The sequence below is a fragment of the Chenopodium album genome, chromosome 22, assembly GCF_948465745.1.
Source record: "Chenopodium album chromosome 22, dcCheAlbu1.1, whole genome shotgun sequence".
In the NCBI taxonomy this organism is placed as follows: Eukaryota; Viridiplantae; Streptophyta; class Magnoliopsida; order Caryophyllales; family Amaranthaceae; genus Chenopodium; species Chenopodium album.
In genome coordinates this window covers 4,774,976-4,791,418 of record NC_137855.1, presented here as the reverse complement: position 1 = coordinate 4,791,418, position 16,443 = coordinate 4,774,976, and the positions used below count along the sequence as shown (strand labels likewise).

The window sequence follows — 16,443 nt, the reverse complement described above, 5'->3', positions numbered from 1 at the left end:
TTTTCGAATTGAATAAATCGCAATTTTAAATATGGAATGATGTTTCCGAAATTGATCGAAAGGAGATATGAAATTTACAAATATTTTAGAACTCAAATCTAGATTCTAGAAATCTAGCCAGCCTTCCATAACATAATTGCGTGTGATTTTACTTGCAATCATATTGAGAAAGTGAAACAACCGACACAATTTCAAACAATTTGAGGGTTTATGTTTTGGGAAAATTATGTTAACCTGACGTCGACTGACAGTAGCTTAAAAAAAAAAAAAAAAAAAAAAAAAAAAAAAAAAAAAACTCCTCTATTATTGTCTTGCAAAACATATTTGAAAAGGAAAAAAAATAAAAAATTCTTATCCCTTTCTTTTTATTTGCCTTGAACGGAGTATATCTTTTTGCATAGTTTTCTATGCATATATTTTAACATCCGTATCTTATTATGAAAAATTATAAAAATTGATATTTTAAAGAAGGAATCGATAATTAGGAAAAATTGTTGTTTCTCCAAGAAGACAAAGATAGTATTTTAGGAACCACTGAACCACATATTTATGAAAATTCACCTGCAAAGAACCGAAACATCTCAACACATGCATTTTCACTCCTATGATAATACTTCCATTCTCACATTTCAAATGCTTCGTTGGAAAGATAAAATAAAAACACTTGATGATCTCATTGTTAAAGTCATACACATTTCTTCCACAACCTTCTAACCATACTATTTCGTACTCAATTTCCATTTATCGACTAATATACATATTGGTAAAACTTTCTAAACTAGTAAAAAAAAATAAAAAAAATAAGACCAATAATGACGTGTTGTGTTAGTAACATCATGTTCTACCCTTCCATGTCCAAAAAATAAAAAATAAAATTTCATTATTAGTTATTTAGGGTTTGTTCTCATTGACTGAACTGAACTGAGCTGAACTGATCAAAACAAAATATTTTATAAGAGAAGGAAATTAGGGACTGAATTGAGCTGAACAGACCTGAATTTCAACGTAAGAGAACAGGCCCTTAGAATATATAATCAATTCTTTCCAAAAAAAAAATAAATTAAAACGATTACCAATTTTACCATTAATAAAATAAAAGATAAACTGACGTGGATAAATCCCACCGTTGAGATCAACTCTAGCTGAGAAAGTCAACGATTTAAGCATTCCCACTTCGTATATAAGTTGTTATACTATTGTATAAAACGACATAAACCTTAAAATAAATAAAAAAACTCCGTAAAATTCAGTAGAAAAAAGGAATGGCAGGGTTATTTGATAAGCAAGCAGATTTATATGTAGAAGGAAGGCCAAATTACCCAAAAGAATGGTATTCTTTGTTGGCTGATCGCACTTCTCACCACTCTTTGGCTTGGGATGTTGGTACTGGCAATGGTCAAGCTGCTATCTCTGTAATGTCTCTCTTTCTCTTTCTCTTTCTCTTTCTCTTTATTTAACTCTTCTTCTTTTTCTACTATAATTGGGTCTGTCTATTTCGTCTAAGATTGTACTCGTAACGTATAGGGTTATGATGTAGTCGGGATTTAATCTGTTGCATATTACATTCGTTTTCTTGATTCTTATGCTTTAGAATTTTAGATCTAGGATTGTTATAAATTATTGTTATATTAAATTAGTAAGATAAGATACCTGGAAAATTAGGCACGTCTTTAGTGAGGCATTAACTAATTGTCATTTTTAAAGTACCTTCAATGCATGTCTTATTTTTATTTTTAATACACAACGTATGCCTAATTTCAATTTACCTTAATCCATTTTCTTAATATTCGTGTAATTAGTACACGTTAAGATTAAATGAAAACGGATGTACTCCGATTTTAATAGGAGAGGTTTGTGAGATTAAATCCCATTAGAGATACTTTAAGGTAAAAATCCTTTACTCTTTTCCCTAAATTCAGTAAGAGGTTTCGGCTTGATAGGACCCTTCTTCTTATCTAAAAAAACATTTATACTTTAAAAATTTTCAATAATTAGCCTGTACAATTAGACAATTACAACTTCTGTAAGAATACTAGAATAGGCGTTTAAATTAAAGTTTACCTCCTTTTAACATTTGTGAAGGTTGCCGAATATTACAATCAAGTGATAGCAACAGACATAAGTGAACCCCAAATCAATCGGGCCATCCATCATCCTCGGGTCAAGTACATCCACACACCAACCTCTTTAAGTAACAATGACCTCATCTCCTTAATTGGACCGGAAGGCTCGGCGATTTAATCACGGTAGCCCAAGCGGTCCATTGGTTCGATCTTCCTAAACCGGTTACTAAAAAAACCAGGAGGAATATTCGCGGTTTGGTGTTACAACGTCACAGTGAGCCCCACATTCGATCCAATTATGAACCGATTTCATAAGACGACCCTACCATATTGGGACCCGAAGATTCGATACGTGTTTGATGGGTATAAAACGCTGCCGTTTCCTTTTGAAGATGTGGGGCTAGGGAGTGAGGGGCGTCCTATGGAATTGGACATACCTAAAACGATGTCGTTTGAGGGGTTCTTGGGGATGTTGAAGTCTTGGTCAGCTGTTACAACGGCTAAAGAAAAAGGGGTGGATTTGTTGAATGAGGGTGTGGTTAATGACTTCATGACTGCATGGGGTGGGTCCAAGTTGGTTAAACCTGTGGTTTATAAGGCTTTTATGATTGCTGGCAAACTTCGGGTTTAATTTCATATCCGATTATCCGTAAATCTTATGGTAAAATTGTTGTAATGACAATTGGTACAACACTAATACAGACTCTCTATAGTGTTTTAGTGTCGTAGAAAATAAGCTTGATCTTTTATAGTGTATTACGAGCATTATTTTACTTTCTTATGTCTTGAATAACATGCAATTAGTTGATAGTAGTGTATAATTGTTTTGTTTTGTAAATTTGGAGTTAGAAACATAAATCTTAAATCAATTCTACCTAGAAAACTAGATTGAAAATAACTAGACCTATTCTTGACTCATGTAGCAAAGTAGTAAACAAATACTACGTAGTTATGACTTACTTGTATAGTTGTATGAGTTATGCCGATTATGGGCCTTTTGGCGGACTGTGCTCCACCCGGATCACGCGGTTCCAAGCCTAAAGGAGAATCCATTGGTGACGGGCTTGCATGCCTTGGGTGGTTGGGCTTGACTAGATCCGATCCACGCCTAAGCCAACTTCCTACATTGATGAAAAATAAACAATGAGATAAATACCTAAAATGAAGTAAAATGAAGTAATAAATATATTAATGATAAAATCAAAACTGAATTTTTGTAAAAGATTATTCTAGAAGATGAGGACACTAAACAAATTGATAGAAGATTGTTTTAAAACATGCAAATTTATTCGTTCAATAATATTATTTTTTGATAAGAACATATATTGTTTTAAATTTATCACAAACCCCAAAAAAAAATAAAGGTAAAAGACAGAAAATATACTTCGTATTAAAGTAATGTATTACTAACTATATTAAGGACCAACTAATTATGAAAGTTCACCTTTAAAGATAATTGAGAATAAAAAAAAACACGTTTATAATAAAGAGTAAAGATGTTTTTTTTAGCAAATATTATTATTATCCTAGATTCTCACAATGTAAATCTTTATATTGGATATAATTTTTTTTAGCGTGCTGTTTCATATCTATTATGTTTTTTATTGTGTTATTACTACAAGGGGTAACTTAATTGTCAAGTTTATAGAATTTTCCGTATTTAAGGATAATTTTACTCATTTTACAATGTGCTATAATTCCTTAGATTAAATTAATTAACCAACTTTATATCAACGGATAAATATGTTTATTCTCTTATAAATACATCGTATACATACACGTACGTCATAACTCTCTTGCTACATACCATGGCTATTACTAAACAAGATCTACTCTATCAAGATGATGGTTGTTTTGACCATGCAAACTATTTTTCGGATATTGAAAGGTTTGAAGAAATATCATTAGTAACTAATTTTCCACTTTCATCTGATTCTAATTTTCTAGAAGAACCATTATGCGTCCCTAACGATTGTTTATCGGATTTGCCATCATGTAACCCGACTAATCTTAATAAGTCGATAACATTGCCTAGTTTTCAAGACGAAAACATGTTTTTGTCGTTCCCTTTAGAAGAGTGTAGTGATTTCTTATCCTCTCCATCCTTTTCCATATCGCCCAAGTCATCCAATAGGTTTAATAATGATGAAGCTAATAATTATATTAAGAAAAGAACTACGAGGAGTGAACTATTGTTTTTATCAAAATTTCCTAGAAAACCAAGAAGTAAAGGTTTTAAAATCAAAGGATGGGCGAAAAAAAGAATTTCATGGGGCGGTCTTTCCTACTATAATAAACTCGATAAAGCTATATTAGAATTAATATCAGTACTGAGTGAACAACCTCGAAGTTGCCTCCATTGTCAAACTACGAAAACTCCACAATGGCGTGAAGGACCTATGGGACGAGGAACATTATGTAATGCTTGTGGGATTCGGTTTAAAAAGGCGGGTACGTTATTGCCTGAATATCAGCCGGTTGCAAGCCCGTCTTTTAATAGGGTGCTACATTCAAATTATCACAAGAAAGTGGTTAGCATGAGCACCACCAATGAACTGTTTGGTTGAAAATTTGAACTATGATAATAGCAAATACATTCTAATTTATTCTTTTTGTATTGGATTTTTTTTATTAGCTAATTAATTAATTAATTATTAAGCAGTTATCAAAAGAATTTTCTTTATTTATATATTTTAAATTAATGAGACTTTGTCGTTGATTGTCAACTAGCAGTAGAGAAATTAATTACGTATTAGATGTCTAGTTGGTTGTTTAGATTTACAATTTACTGTAAGTTAATTGTGACTTAATTAATCAACCCTAGACATGACTATTATTTATAGATCATCTCTAAATAAAAGTCCATGTCAAAGCCCAATTTCTAATCCCAATCAAACTACTCTGGCCCAATCATACTTATGACTAATTAAATGCTCATGAGGCCCATTAATAGGGCTCTAACTTGCTTAACCCATTACCCTTGTGTGTGACCTTATGGGATCCATTCTAAAGGGCTTTGAACTATTTGACTAGTCCAAAGATCATCTCTCATAGTCTAGCAACAGATGATGACGCCCCAATAGAATGAACTTATTATCTCCATAATAGTGATCCTTGATATATCTAGTAATTGCACTTATCGAAGACACAACTCCTTCAGTTCGAATCCCGCCCCCGCTTAAGAACTCTTTTTTTTCACACAAAGTTTATATTTGTAAAATGCGTTTTCTGTGTGGCCGGCTGACACTCACCAAAACACTAACCGGGTAACCCTTGACTTAGTAACGAAGCCTTGATCAATGGAATAACCCCTGACCGAGTAACCTCTGACCGATCGAGTAATCCTTGACCAATTAACCCCTAACCGACCTAGTATCCCTGACTAAGTAATCCATGTCACACAGTGTGGTCAACAACATCTGAAACTTTATATATAACTAACAATATTAATTAATTATTACTCCCTTCGTCCTCGATTGATAGTCACTTTTGAAGAAAAATCACGAGAATTAAGGACAATTAAAAAAAAATACATTGAAAAAGTAAATTTACATTGAGTATGCAAAAAAGTAGAGAGAAAAAATAATTAAAGTACATGGGAAAGTTAAATTTGCACAAATATTTTTGCAAATGTTAGAGAATTTTGATTAAAAAAAAATAATATTAATGGTACTTGAACAAAACAAATGTGACTAACATTTTGAGTCATTAACAATGGCAAAAGTGACTACCATTTGGGGACGGAGGGAGTAATAGTTATTGTTTATTAAAAGGAAAAAAAATTAAATTTAAAAATAGCCACAATAATAATTATAACGCTAATAAGTTTAATAATAAGTGCTTGATTGGTCGGAAAATATTTTCCTTGGAAGTACAAATTCTTACACTAATTAATATTTTTTTTTGAAACAAACATAATGGGCTTAGATTAAACGAGGTCAAGTTCCGCCAAATTTAGAAGACTTTAAGGAAACGGACCTAAAAAAACATATTCATTATAACCTCTAGTATCCCACCTCGCGACAAAATGATATTCCAAGTAAGACACTAAGACCTACCCATTTCACTTTCCCAAAATACCCTTCTCACTTTCTTTTTCTTTTTTTTTTTATTTTTTATTTGAAAAAACTACCACCTTTAAAAAAAAAAAACTACCATCTTTTAAAAAAAAAACTACCATCTTGTTTTTTTTTTTTATAGATAATTCAAACTCTATTATTTATTCTCATGAACTCATAGACATATGTTTTTTTTAAATAACGTATGATTTATAATAGCTATATTTTGTAACAATAATTTTTAAACCCACTAATTATTTTATAAGAATAAGGTGGATAACATTCTAGAAAAAAATCAAGCTTGATAGATTTTATAAGAATAAGGTGGATAACAATTTTTAAACCCACTAATTATTTTAACGCATCGCATGTGTCTTGTCTCTTAGGGTTTGTTTGGAATCATTTTTTGTTTTCAGTTCCCTGTTTTTTTTAAAACTAAAAACCAAAAACAGGAAACAAGAAAAAAAGGTGTTTTCACTTTTTTATTGTCAGTTTTCAAAATTATCATGATTTTAATAAGTCTAAATAATTTTTGATTCATTATGTGACATATATAATGTACTTTTAAAAAAAAAAAAACCAAAAAATCACAGTGATGCCAAACGAACCCTGTAATAATAATACGTCTCTATTAATATCTGTTGACAGCGTTGTACTCGGTTACATCTCTATTAACTTCTACTACGTATTTCCTATTTTCTCAACTCTGATTTTATACTTGTTCGTCAACCCACACAAAAGCGCTAACTTCAAATTTTGTTTTAAATTTTGATTTCATAAACATATTTCCCAGAATTCCAGAATACAGTGTAAAGACTGTAAACCCACAAAATTAGTGCAAATTACTTCGACTCCCACAATTTGCCTCCAAGTTCGGACACCAAAATCGGGCTCAGCTAAGTTGGCACTATTTTTATCAATAGATTTGATCCCATTTTTTTATATAAATCCAATAATCTATGTGATTATAGAATAAATGTTCTATCTTTATAATCTTGGTGATGTTTGAGGCTTGCCCAGACATTCAGTTTTGGAATTTAGCTAGAAAATGGCTGTTGATTTGTTATGCCCACCACCTGTTTGATCTTATTCCTCAGTGAATCTTCATATATTTGCTCAATTGCTATGATTTAATAGATTAACTAATGGTGTTGCTGGAAATCCAGTAAAGGAGTATGTATGATTATGGGGAAATACATCTACGTTAATATTCGATATTAATCAATCTCAAACACATGAACGATAAAGCTTAAAACTGAATTAGATAGTGGTTTTGAGTTTGTTGGTTTTTGTTTATATGTGATATTTATGAGATTGATCAGTATCGGATATTATCTTAGACTTTGTTCGTGTCTCGTATGATCACATCAAGTTATCAACAAGGCGAAGCTTGTTTTTTTGCTTGGATGTTCTTGTGGTGATCACAGCATAATCATTAGTGCTAATACTTTTTAAAGGCAAAACTTTTATATAGAGGGAAAAAAAGAAGATGTGTAAAGAAGAAGCTCAATTAAAATGCACTAGCTAAGGAATTGAATAAGACTAGTACTAATAAATAAATTAAAAGTAAAGAGAGCATTTTTTATGAGTGGGTTTCATATTCATATTCTTGGCCACCAATAACCCAATTAGTCTTCTAGTGAGTGAGTGCTGCCATATCATATGCCTTTGTGATTTCTTTCTCTCTTTATTAGGGTCACTTTACAGTCTCCTAGATTGGTACATAACACAAACACTTGCCTAATTTAATCTTTTTCATACAAACTTTTGTTTAAATAAAGGATTTCTTGCTTTGATTTTGGTATGATATGTGGGTCCCTTGCACTATCCCATAATCATTTTTTCATCATCATCATTCTCATATAGTCATATTCACTTATTGTTGATCATGGTTGCCTATTTCTTCTTCTGTTGTTTGGTGAGAGGTTTCAACTTTCAAGAGTCATGGCTGGACCAAGTAAGTTAATCCTTTTTTCTATTACGTTATAATCATATGTTTGGTCTACATCACTTCCCTTTGTAGCTCGTTGTACCAACAAATCTATATGTTTCTTCTGATTTTGTTGTACTTGCTCCTCTGAGTCATACTGTAATTGTGGGTTCTGCTTGTTCTGGGAAGATATCAGTGTGTTTATTATAGTGTCTGTCTTTCAATTCATTAAGCAGTTGTATTTTATGTAGTCCCCTTGAACTTTAACTGAATATATTTAGAATAAGATATTTATGCACTTTCTACTTTGGACAAGCTGCCTTATTTTGATCAAATGTTATTAGTAGCAGACAAGAATTTAGTCTTAACATTTGCTCATCATTCTTTTACTTTAATATATCTCATCTATGTATGTTCCTGTTCTACAACTGATAGTGTAGTCTGCATCATAGCCTGTTTAAGTCTTCTGTTGGTGGTACAAATGATTCCACCTTGTACTCTCTGGCCTACTGAACCTGAAGAAACTCTGTTTGATTGTTTTCAGACAAACGAGGGAGTTGTCGATTCAATATATATGTTTCTAAGCACATTTTGACAAGGATTGTACTTAGCTGGTTCTTCTTCGTCTTGCTGCTAAGAAATGGTTCTCCAACTTCAGCTCCTGATGTTGAAGGTATGTGTCGACAACTTTTCCTTGTAGTTATTCTATGTGTGACTTGGGGATTTAGAATAGTCGTATTATTGGCTTTTCTACTAAACCATTCAAAGGATATTTGGAGCTATCAATTTATTGCTCCATAAGATCAGAAAACTTTGATAATCATTACTGATAATAATCTTTGGTATTAATCGTTTCCCTACATCAACGATGGATGCACTTGTTTACTAAGTCTACGCCCCTTGTTTGTCTGAACTTTAGAAACAGTAAGTCAGTTATACATCTTTAAAAAGTTAGCTAAAATCCTTTTTCTCAAACCAGCTTTTTTTGTTAAGCATCTCAAAGATTCCATTTTGACTGCTTAGTGATCCTTTATATTTCAGTGGTTGACAAGTTGGCAATAGAGATCACTATCCTCTTGTATTTGTTATTGCTTATTTTTTTATGTGTCTTCCTATTACTCACCAAATGGAAAAGATATGCTGAAAGATAGGAGGAATTCATTCTCTATGATATGCTGCTTAGACATTCGTTGGATACTGTTCATTGTCAATAACTAATTTTGCTATAATCAAGTTGTTATTTAGATGAAAAAACTAAGCAAGGTGAATTTTAGTATGGAACATGCTTGTCATTTTTTTTCGGAATCATAAGAAAACTTAAACCAAGTAGAAAGATGATGGATGCAAGAGAGATATTACAAAAAAAAACCTCCAAGATCTAATATAGGAGGTGAAAGACCTTACCCCTAAGGGGGTTTTGATTTACAAAACTCACTAGGCTAACAACTCTATTAAAATTTATAACACTGTTCTTGGATAGCGAGACTAGAGGGAAAAGAATAGAAGAGAAAAGGAGGGATGCATCATCCTTTGTTTGGATGTATAGGGGGAATGGGAAGGATCCGTTTTCCTTCCTTTTTTGATAAACCAAATCCCTCAAAACATTGGAGAAATATGGAAGGAAAATGGAAAGTCACCTTTTCCCTCCCCTCACCCCCTTTCCCTTCCCTCTTTTTCCTTCCCCTCCTCTTCCCTTCACTATTGTTATCCAAACATAGCTCAGTAATTTCGAGCCTTTATTGATTTTCTATATCAACTCATGTTTCCAAATACTCCCTATTATAATTGCAGCTAGCAAAGCTTATCATACACATAGGAAGTTACTCAAGTTCTTGCCTATATTCATCAAATCCTTACAAAATCTCCATGACAACAGTTCACTCAAATCAATAAACAACTCTCAAATCATATAATCTAATTTGTTTTTTCTAATATGTTGAACACATAAACTAATAAGGAACTTGAAATGTTTGGTTGGGCTTTTGGAATGGAATAAAATCCATTCCAATGTTTGGTTGAGCATTATTTTGCTACGGATTCTCATACTAATGGTGTCCAACTTCAGTCCAACTCCTTACAACCTCATACCTATCTCCACCCCTAAGATTCTAAATCCATTCCAATATCAAACCAACAACTTTTCCAATGTTTGGATGGGCATTATTTTGCTACGGATTCTCATACTAATGGTGTCCAACTCCCGTCCAACTCCTTACAATCTCATACCTACCTCCACCCCTAAGATTCTAAATCCATTCCAATATTAAACCAAACAAGTTTGTCAAAGTATGGGGTTCCCAATCCATACCACCATGGTATGGATTCTCAATCCATTCCATTCCAATATCACACCCTAAGATTCTAAACCCATTCCAATTCACACCAAACTAGTTTAGTTTAGCAAGAATATGGGGTACCTAATATATACCACCATGTATGGGTTCTCAATCTATTCCATTTCAAGTTTTTGAAACAAACGACGCCTAAAAGGAATTGACTAAAAAAGCGTACAGTAAATTTGTACAAATATGTCTTTTGTATTGCTTAGACTCTTTTAGAACGTCAACTAAAGTCATACGCCTTTGGAACGGATGAAGATTTTTTTTATTTTATTTTTTATTTTTTTATCGTGCTTCAAAGATAAACACACTTACCCATAAATTCTATACACAAGTAGATAGGCATGATCTCTATGAACTACATAAATGCAAGCAACAATGCAATACATGCATTGAAACCAAAAACGATCTCATAAATTTTCTACATTAAAACAATGTATTACAAATTCAATGTACAAAATCTTTTTTGTAAGCAAAACAGTAAAAAACCAAAAATAAAAGATTTTAAAATTCTAAGAGCAACTCGAATGGCTGCTATTGGGGAGTTGCTTGCAAATTTTTTAACTTTCAAGCTAATACCAAACTATATATCGGAGGATAATTCAGTAATTAGCTTGTTAAGTGCTAAAATATTGTTTAATATTAAGTAATACATTTCTCATTTTTTAGGTGAAGCTTTGGTTGATCTCTTGAAGGTTTTGAATGATTCCAATCATAAGATTACAGATTGGAATGACTTTTATGTAACTCCTTGCTCAGGCTGGTCTCATGTCACTTGTTTAAGTGGACATGTCACATTCTTGTAAGTTTTTTGAGAACCTTTTATTAACCTTTATGGTAATGTGAACCCAAATTTATGATGAGATGTTTGCCTTACTTTTATGCAGGAGCCTTAGTTCAAATGGATTTAGTGGAACTCTGTCTCCTGATATATGTAAACTGAAGTTCTTGAATAGCTTGTAAGGGAATTTTGCTCATTTTATATCTTTAATTTACATTCATATCAATCTACAATTGTCAGTTTATATGATAGATCGAATTTATCAATTGTACCACTAACACCAATATAATCATGTCCATAACCAATATTTGTAGTTGAAGGAGGTTGAAAGAAATGGTTAGAAGATCCTAGAACTCCCTTCATCATTCTTATAGCCATAATATTCTAGAATTTTCATGAACGATATCATACTTACTTTCAATTTTAAGAATGATCCTAAAACTCCCTTCGTCATTCTTGTAGCCATAATATTCTAGAATTTTCATAAACCATATCTTACTTTCAATTTCAAGAATTCTCTAGAATGTTTTAACTTGCATGATATAAGTTGGTAGAAAAATCTAGATAGTTCATAAGTACTAAACTTGCTTGAGTTTTCTGTAACCTTCTAGAATACGCACAAATACTCCACTTTGACAATTGCCCCAAAAAATTTTGGGCCACACCCAACAAGAGTAATTTTAAAGACTCTTTTATTTAAGAATTAGTGTCAAGAATCTAAGTGTGAAGAGCACAAGGAACAGAGGGAGTACTAGAAAGTAGCATTTCCACGATAAAATTCATCTTGAATTAAATTTTTAATTTACTATGAAGGTTGAGATTTTGAGGACCTACACAACAAAAACTTGTAAGGACTATGTCAGATTGGCTATATGTACTTACTTCTAGGTTCTGTGTTGCTTCCTGGGCCTTGGCTGTATGATGGATTCTGTTTTCTGTTTTCCCTTAATAGTTTGTGTTTGGTCATAACAATTTTATATTATCTTGTCGACTGCTTTCTGCCAACTGTTTTAATAGCAATACAGTGGTTCATGGTTGCATGAATGTATGCTGGACATCGTGTCTCATATTATAGCGTTTGACCCAACAGGGAGTTGCAGGATAATAGCCTGTCAGGTGAATTACCTGATTGTTTGAGCAGCTTGATGAACTTGCAGACTCTGGATCTCTCCCACAATAGGTTTTCTGGTACTATACCAAGTAGCTGGGCAAAGCTCAACAATCTTAAGCATCTGTAATCCCCGGCTCATTAGTTAAAGTATAACTGTTCTTCTTGTAGCCTATAATACAAACTTCCTCACTGTTGACTTTCTCTATACAGGGATCTGTCAGAAAATGAATTAAGTGGCACAATCCCATTGCAACTCTATTCAGCTCGAACATTCAAGTAAATACTTAAATGCAACTTGGTCTTTTTTTTTTTTTTTTTTTTTTTTGTGTGTGTGTGTGTGTGTTTGTTTTAATTGTTGCAAACTTTTTGCATGCATGTATAACCATAGAGAAATGAGTATTTATTTGCTTATTCAATTTGTTGTTTTTTTCAGCAATTTGACACTAAGAAACTATTGAGTCTGAATTCTGTAGGCAGCTAATTGCTCCCACTTTTAACTTCTGTCACTGCCTGAGGAATTTCTCTTATTTTTAAGTTTTTCCTTTCTCCAGCTCTTTCAGGAATTTGTTGTGCTTTAAGGCACGTTGCATGGGTGTTATTATTCTAGGTTTGGGCTACTCAGAGCTACATGCTCTACACTAAGTTCCATTCTATATATTCAGTTTTACAGGAACAAACCTTGAATGTGGTACCAGATTTCGGAAACCTTGTGATTCAGGCTCTTCTCTAAAAGGTATAATCTCGTGAGTAAGCATTCATTCCCTTATAGTTGCTTATTTATGCATGTATCTAGCATTACATAACTTACAATGTATCTCCAGTTGCAACCAGAAAATCAAAAGTCGAACTTGTCATGATTGCTGCTGGCTGTGGTGCTTTCTTCCTTTTGTTATTGGGGGCAGCCTTCACATATCGACGACAGCAACTGCTAAAAATTAAAAATGAAGTATTTGTAGATGTTGCAGGTATATCACTCTACTTTACTATCTGCTATCATGCATCAATCTGATATTTCTTCCATGTATCCTTAGCTGTCTTTATGAATCCAAATTTCTGAATTTATGTTATATGGGCTTAATGTCATGGGAGCATAATTTTCATAATAGACTTTAGCAGCCTATAATTTTCAGCTCACTATAGGGCTGCCTTTTTGAATCTAAAATTAAGATATTCTCTCTTTCTTAAACTTCTAGGTGAAGATGAGGGTAAATTCTCCTTTGGCCAAGTGAAAAGGTTTTCATGGCGTGAGATTCAAATTGCATCCAACAATTTTAATGAAAGTAACATTATTGGCCAAGGAGGCTTTGGGAAGGTTTACAAAGGCAAATTGATGGATAATACTGAGGTGGCTGTGAAACGCCTTACAGACTATCATAATCCAGGTGGAGAGGCTGCATTTCTGAGGGAGGTCCAGTTAATAAGTGTTGCCGTTCATAAGAATCTCTTGCGGTTGATTGGATTTTGTACAACAGCATCGGAGAGAATCCTTGTTTACCCATACATGAAAAATCTCAGTGTTGCTTATCGATTGAGAGGTGGTTATCTTTTTCTGCAAGTACTATGTTCTTTACTGTTTGCTTATTATTTCCAGCTTTACTTAGAAGCTGAAATGAAAATATTTTTTTCCTGGTAGACTTGAAGCCCGGTGAGGAAGGCTTAGACTGGCCAAGGAGAAAAAAGATAGCTTTTGGGACAGCTCATGGCCTGGAATATCTGCACGAGCATTGCAATCCTAAGATCATACACCGTGACCTCAAGGCTGCAAATATTCTTTTAGATGATAATTTTGAAGCTGTACTTGGGGATTTTGGGCTTGCAAAATTAGTGGATGCAAAACTAACGCATGTTACTACTCAAGTACGAGGTACTATGGGTCACATTGCTCCTGAATATCTATCCACCGGGAAATCCTCAGAAAAGACTGATGTATTTGGATATGGTATAACCCTGTTAGAACTCATGACAGGCCAGCGTGCCATAGACTTATCCCGCCTTGAAGAAGAAGAAGATGTGATATTGGTTGATCATGTAAGTTCTTTCTCCTTATTTACTTTTTGATATGATCATGCGGCAATGCCAAAGAGGATCGGTTGACGGCTTTCTCTTAAATTTTTTTTTCTTACCCTTGTCTGAATTCCAAAGCTGTATTTCTTTTCTTGAACAATAAATGTTCAGTCTGTAACTCGGAATTGGTTTGGTCAAATGCTCTTTAGATCAAGAAGTTATTAAGGGAAAAGAGGCTCCATGATATAGTGGACAGCAACTTGACAGCCTATGATCCTAACGAAGTTGAAAGGATAGTCAAGGTAGCATTGCTCTGCACTCAAAATGCACCAGAGGATCGTCCAAGGATGGCAGAAGTGGTGAAGATGTTGCAAGGAGTAGGCTTAAATGAGAGGTGGGCCGAGTGGGAGACGCTTGAAGAAGCGAGAAATCAAGAATTGCAGTTAACTCTCATGAAGCATAGGCTTGCTTGGATGGACGAATCGATGGATGAGCAGGAAGCCATGCAATTATCAGCAGCAAGATAATTATTAGCCCTTGAAATTTCAATCTTGCAGGATTTATAATTATTCTCCAAAATGTATTTTCCCTGATCTTTTGACCTCTGAGAAATGCATAACTAGGCAAAAGTACATAGCCATGCTTATTACGTAGTTTTTAGTGTGTAGTGTATGAATTATGCATATAGAAATAGAAACTACACTAAATCTGCTGAAGCTTTCACAACTATAGGATAACTAATTATATTTTATTTTGTACAGTATTATTATAAGTTTGTATGAACAATGGATCTGCTTAATTAAACATATTATTGTTTAAAGTTCTACATCGGCATGTGTGTCAAGCTCCAATGGAACATTTTAAAAAAATAGAGGGAGTACTTTGTAAAAGTTTTCTAGATTGTATGCACATCTAATCTTTTTCTCTTTTATTGCAAATATTATTTGTCTGTTGAGATCAACTAAATACGTGGTAGCCATTGAAGTTGACTTAAGACTTTTCATAAACATTAAATTGAAACTTGATACACACACCGCGAGTTATAGGGTGTTATTGTAAATCCCCAACAAATTATTCAAATTAAGATTTATTAAACAAAAACCATAATCATTTTAATAAACATGGCAAAATTTTAGGATCATTTGAATTAATATAAATTCTTTATTACATCCTAGTTCCAAAGAAATTGAAACCTTATTAAATAGTGGACTACAAATTTAGTTATGCTAGTGCTGTCTCCACCAGATATTTAAAGATGAAATTCTCTCTTTTGTTGGTTAGTTTAAAAAACAGTTTACATGCATGCATCTACTTTTACATTTACAAAATGAATAAGAGAGAGAAAGAGTAATGAAATTATTGAAGACAAAGGTGCATAAAAGATTGAAAGCTACTTCTTGGAAGTAAGTAAATTATTAAATCAACAGCAATTTGATGAGTAGATTCTTTGGTTAATTTATTGTTTGGGCATTAATAAAATGATCATGCCCAAAGTTCAATAGATTCTTCAAAGATTTATTTTGGGTAAAGTTATATTTAAGAGATTTATTCTTCAAAGATATACAAGTAGTGGAGGATAAGAACAAAGAAACTAGAGCTTATATATAATTTGTAATCTAACTTAGGTGGATTTTAAATTTGATTTAAGGGATTAACATTGAGAAATCGATAGTGTAGGATTAAAATTAGTTAAAGATACATCTCATTTACATCAATATTCTTTACGACTATGATACGGTGTGTCCTTTGTATCAAAGCCCTAACTCGATACCTATCCACCTTCAAAATAATGTAATGTTGTAACTATTTGGCGACCAAGCTTGTGGGTGTCTTGTATTGTCCAATGGGCCGGGGCTTGTGCTTCTTGACCTCCCCTAAGCAATGGAACAAGTTGTTTTGAGTCAAGTACAATTTAATTTAAAGCTGACATAAACCAAAGAAAGAAGTAATTAAAACTAAAAGATTAGCCGGCTTAGCTTCTAGAAACAAAAGATAATTACTACGTAAAAGATTAGACAAGTAGACAACCTCACATCTATCACTAAGCTATCATTCCTGTCAATATTAAGTTAATAGCCGGCTTAGCTTCTAGAAACAATTATAATTAAAACTTTTAGAAATATACATTTGTTCAATAGTAAAACATGTTCAATAGTG

The 16,443-nt window shown here is 33.0% G+C and overlaps 1 protein-coding gene and 1 pseudogene across 2 annotated transcripts; both read left to right on the top strand.

The window, feature by feature from the left end:
* The first annotated feature begins 1,262 nt into the window (after nucleotides 1-1,262).
* On the top strand, nucleotides 1,263-2,709 carry LOC145605892 (uncharacterized; annotated as a pseudogene). Its single transcript, XR_014105155.1, has 2 exons — nucleotides 1,263-1,412; nucleotides 2,083-2,709. The product of XR_014105155.1 is annotated as an uncharacterized LOC145605892 (transcript).
* Nucleotides 2,710-6,816: 4,107 nt separating this feature from the next.
* LOC145606140 (putative LRR receptor-like serine/threonine-protein kinase At5g63710) lies at nucleotides 6,817-15,112 on the top strand. Its single transcript, XM_081662195.1, has 11 exons — nucleotides 6,817-8,078; nucleotides 8,596-8,724; nucleotides 11,060-11,192; nucleotides 11,278-11,349; nucleotides 12,262-12,405; nucleotides 12,493-12,558; nucleotides 12,945-13,015; nucleotides 13,104-13,247; nucleotides 13,476-13,817; nucleotides 13,916-14,310; nucleotides 14,496-15,112. Exons 1-11 carry the CDS (start codon nucleotides 8,066-8,068, stop codon nucleotides 14,811-14,813), a joined length of 1,827 nt encoding a protein of 608 aa, XP_081518321.1. The 5' UTR covers nucleotides 6,817-8,065; the 3' UTR covers nucleotides 14,814-15,112.
* The last annotated feature ends 1,331 nt before the right edge of the window (nucleotides 15,113-16,443 follow it).

Excerpts from the sequence above, each read along its gene's own strand:
- LOC145606140 (XM_081662195.1), top strand. Across the intron at positions 11,193-11,277 it reads AGTGGACATGTCACATTCTT|GAGCCTTAGTTCAAATGGAT; the intron begins GTAAGTTTTTTG and ends ACTTTTATGCAG. Across the intron at positions 12,559-12,944 it reads TATTCAGCTCGAACATTCAA|TTTTACAGGAACAAACCTTG; the intron begins GTAAATACTTAA and ends CTATATATTCAG.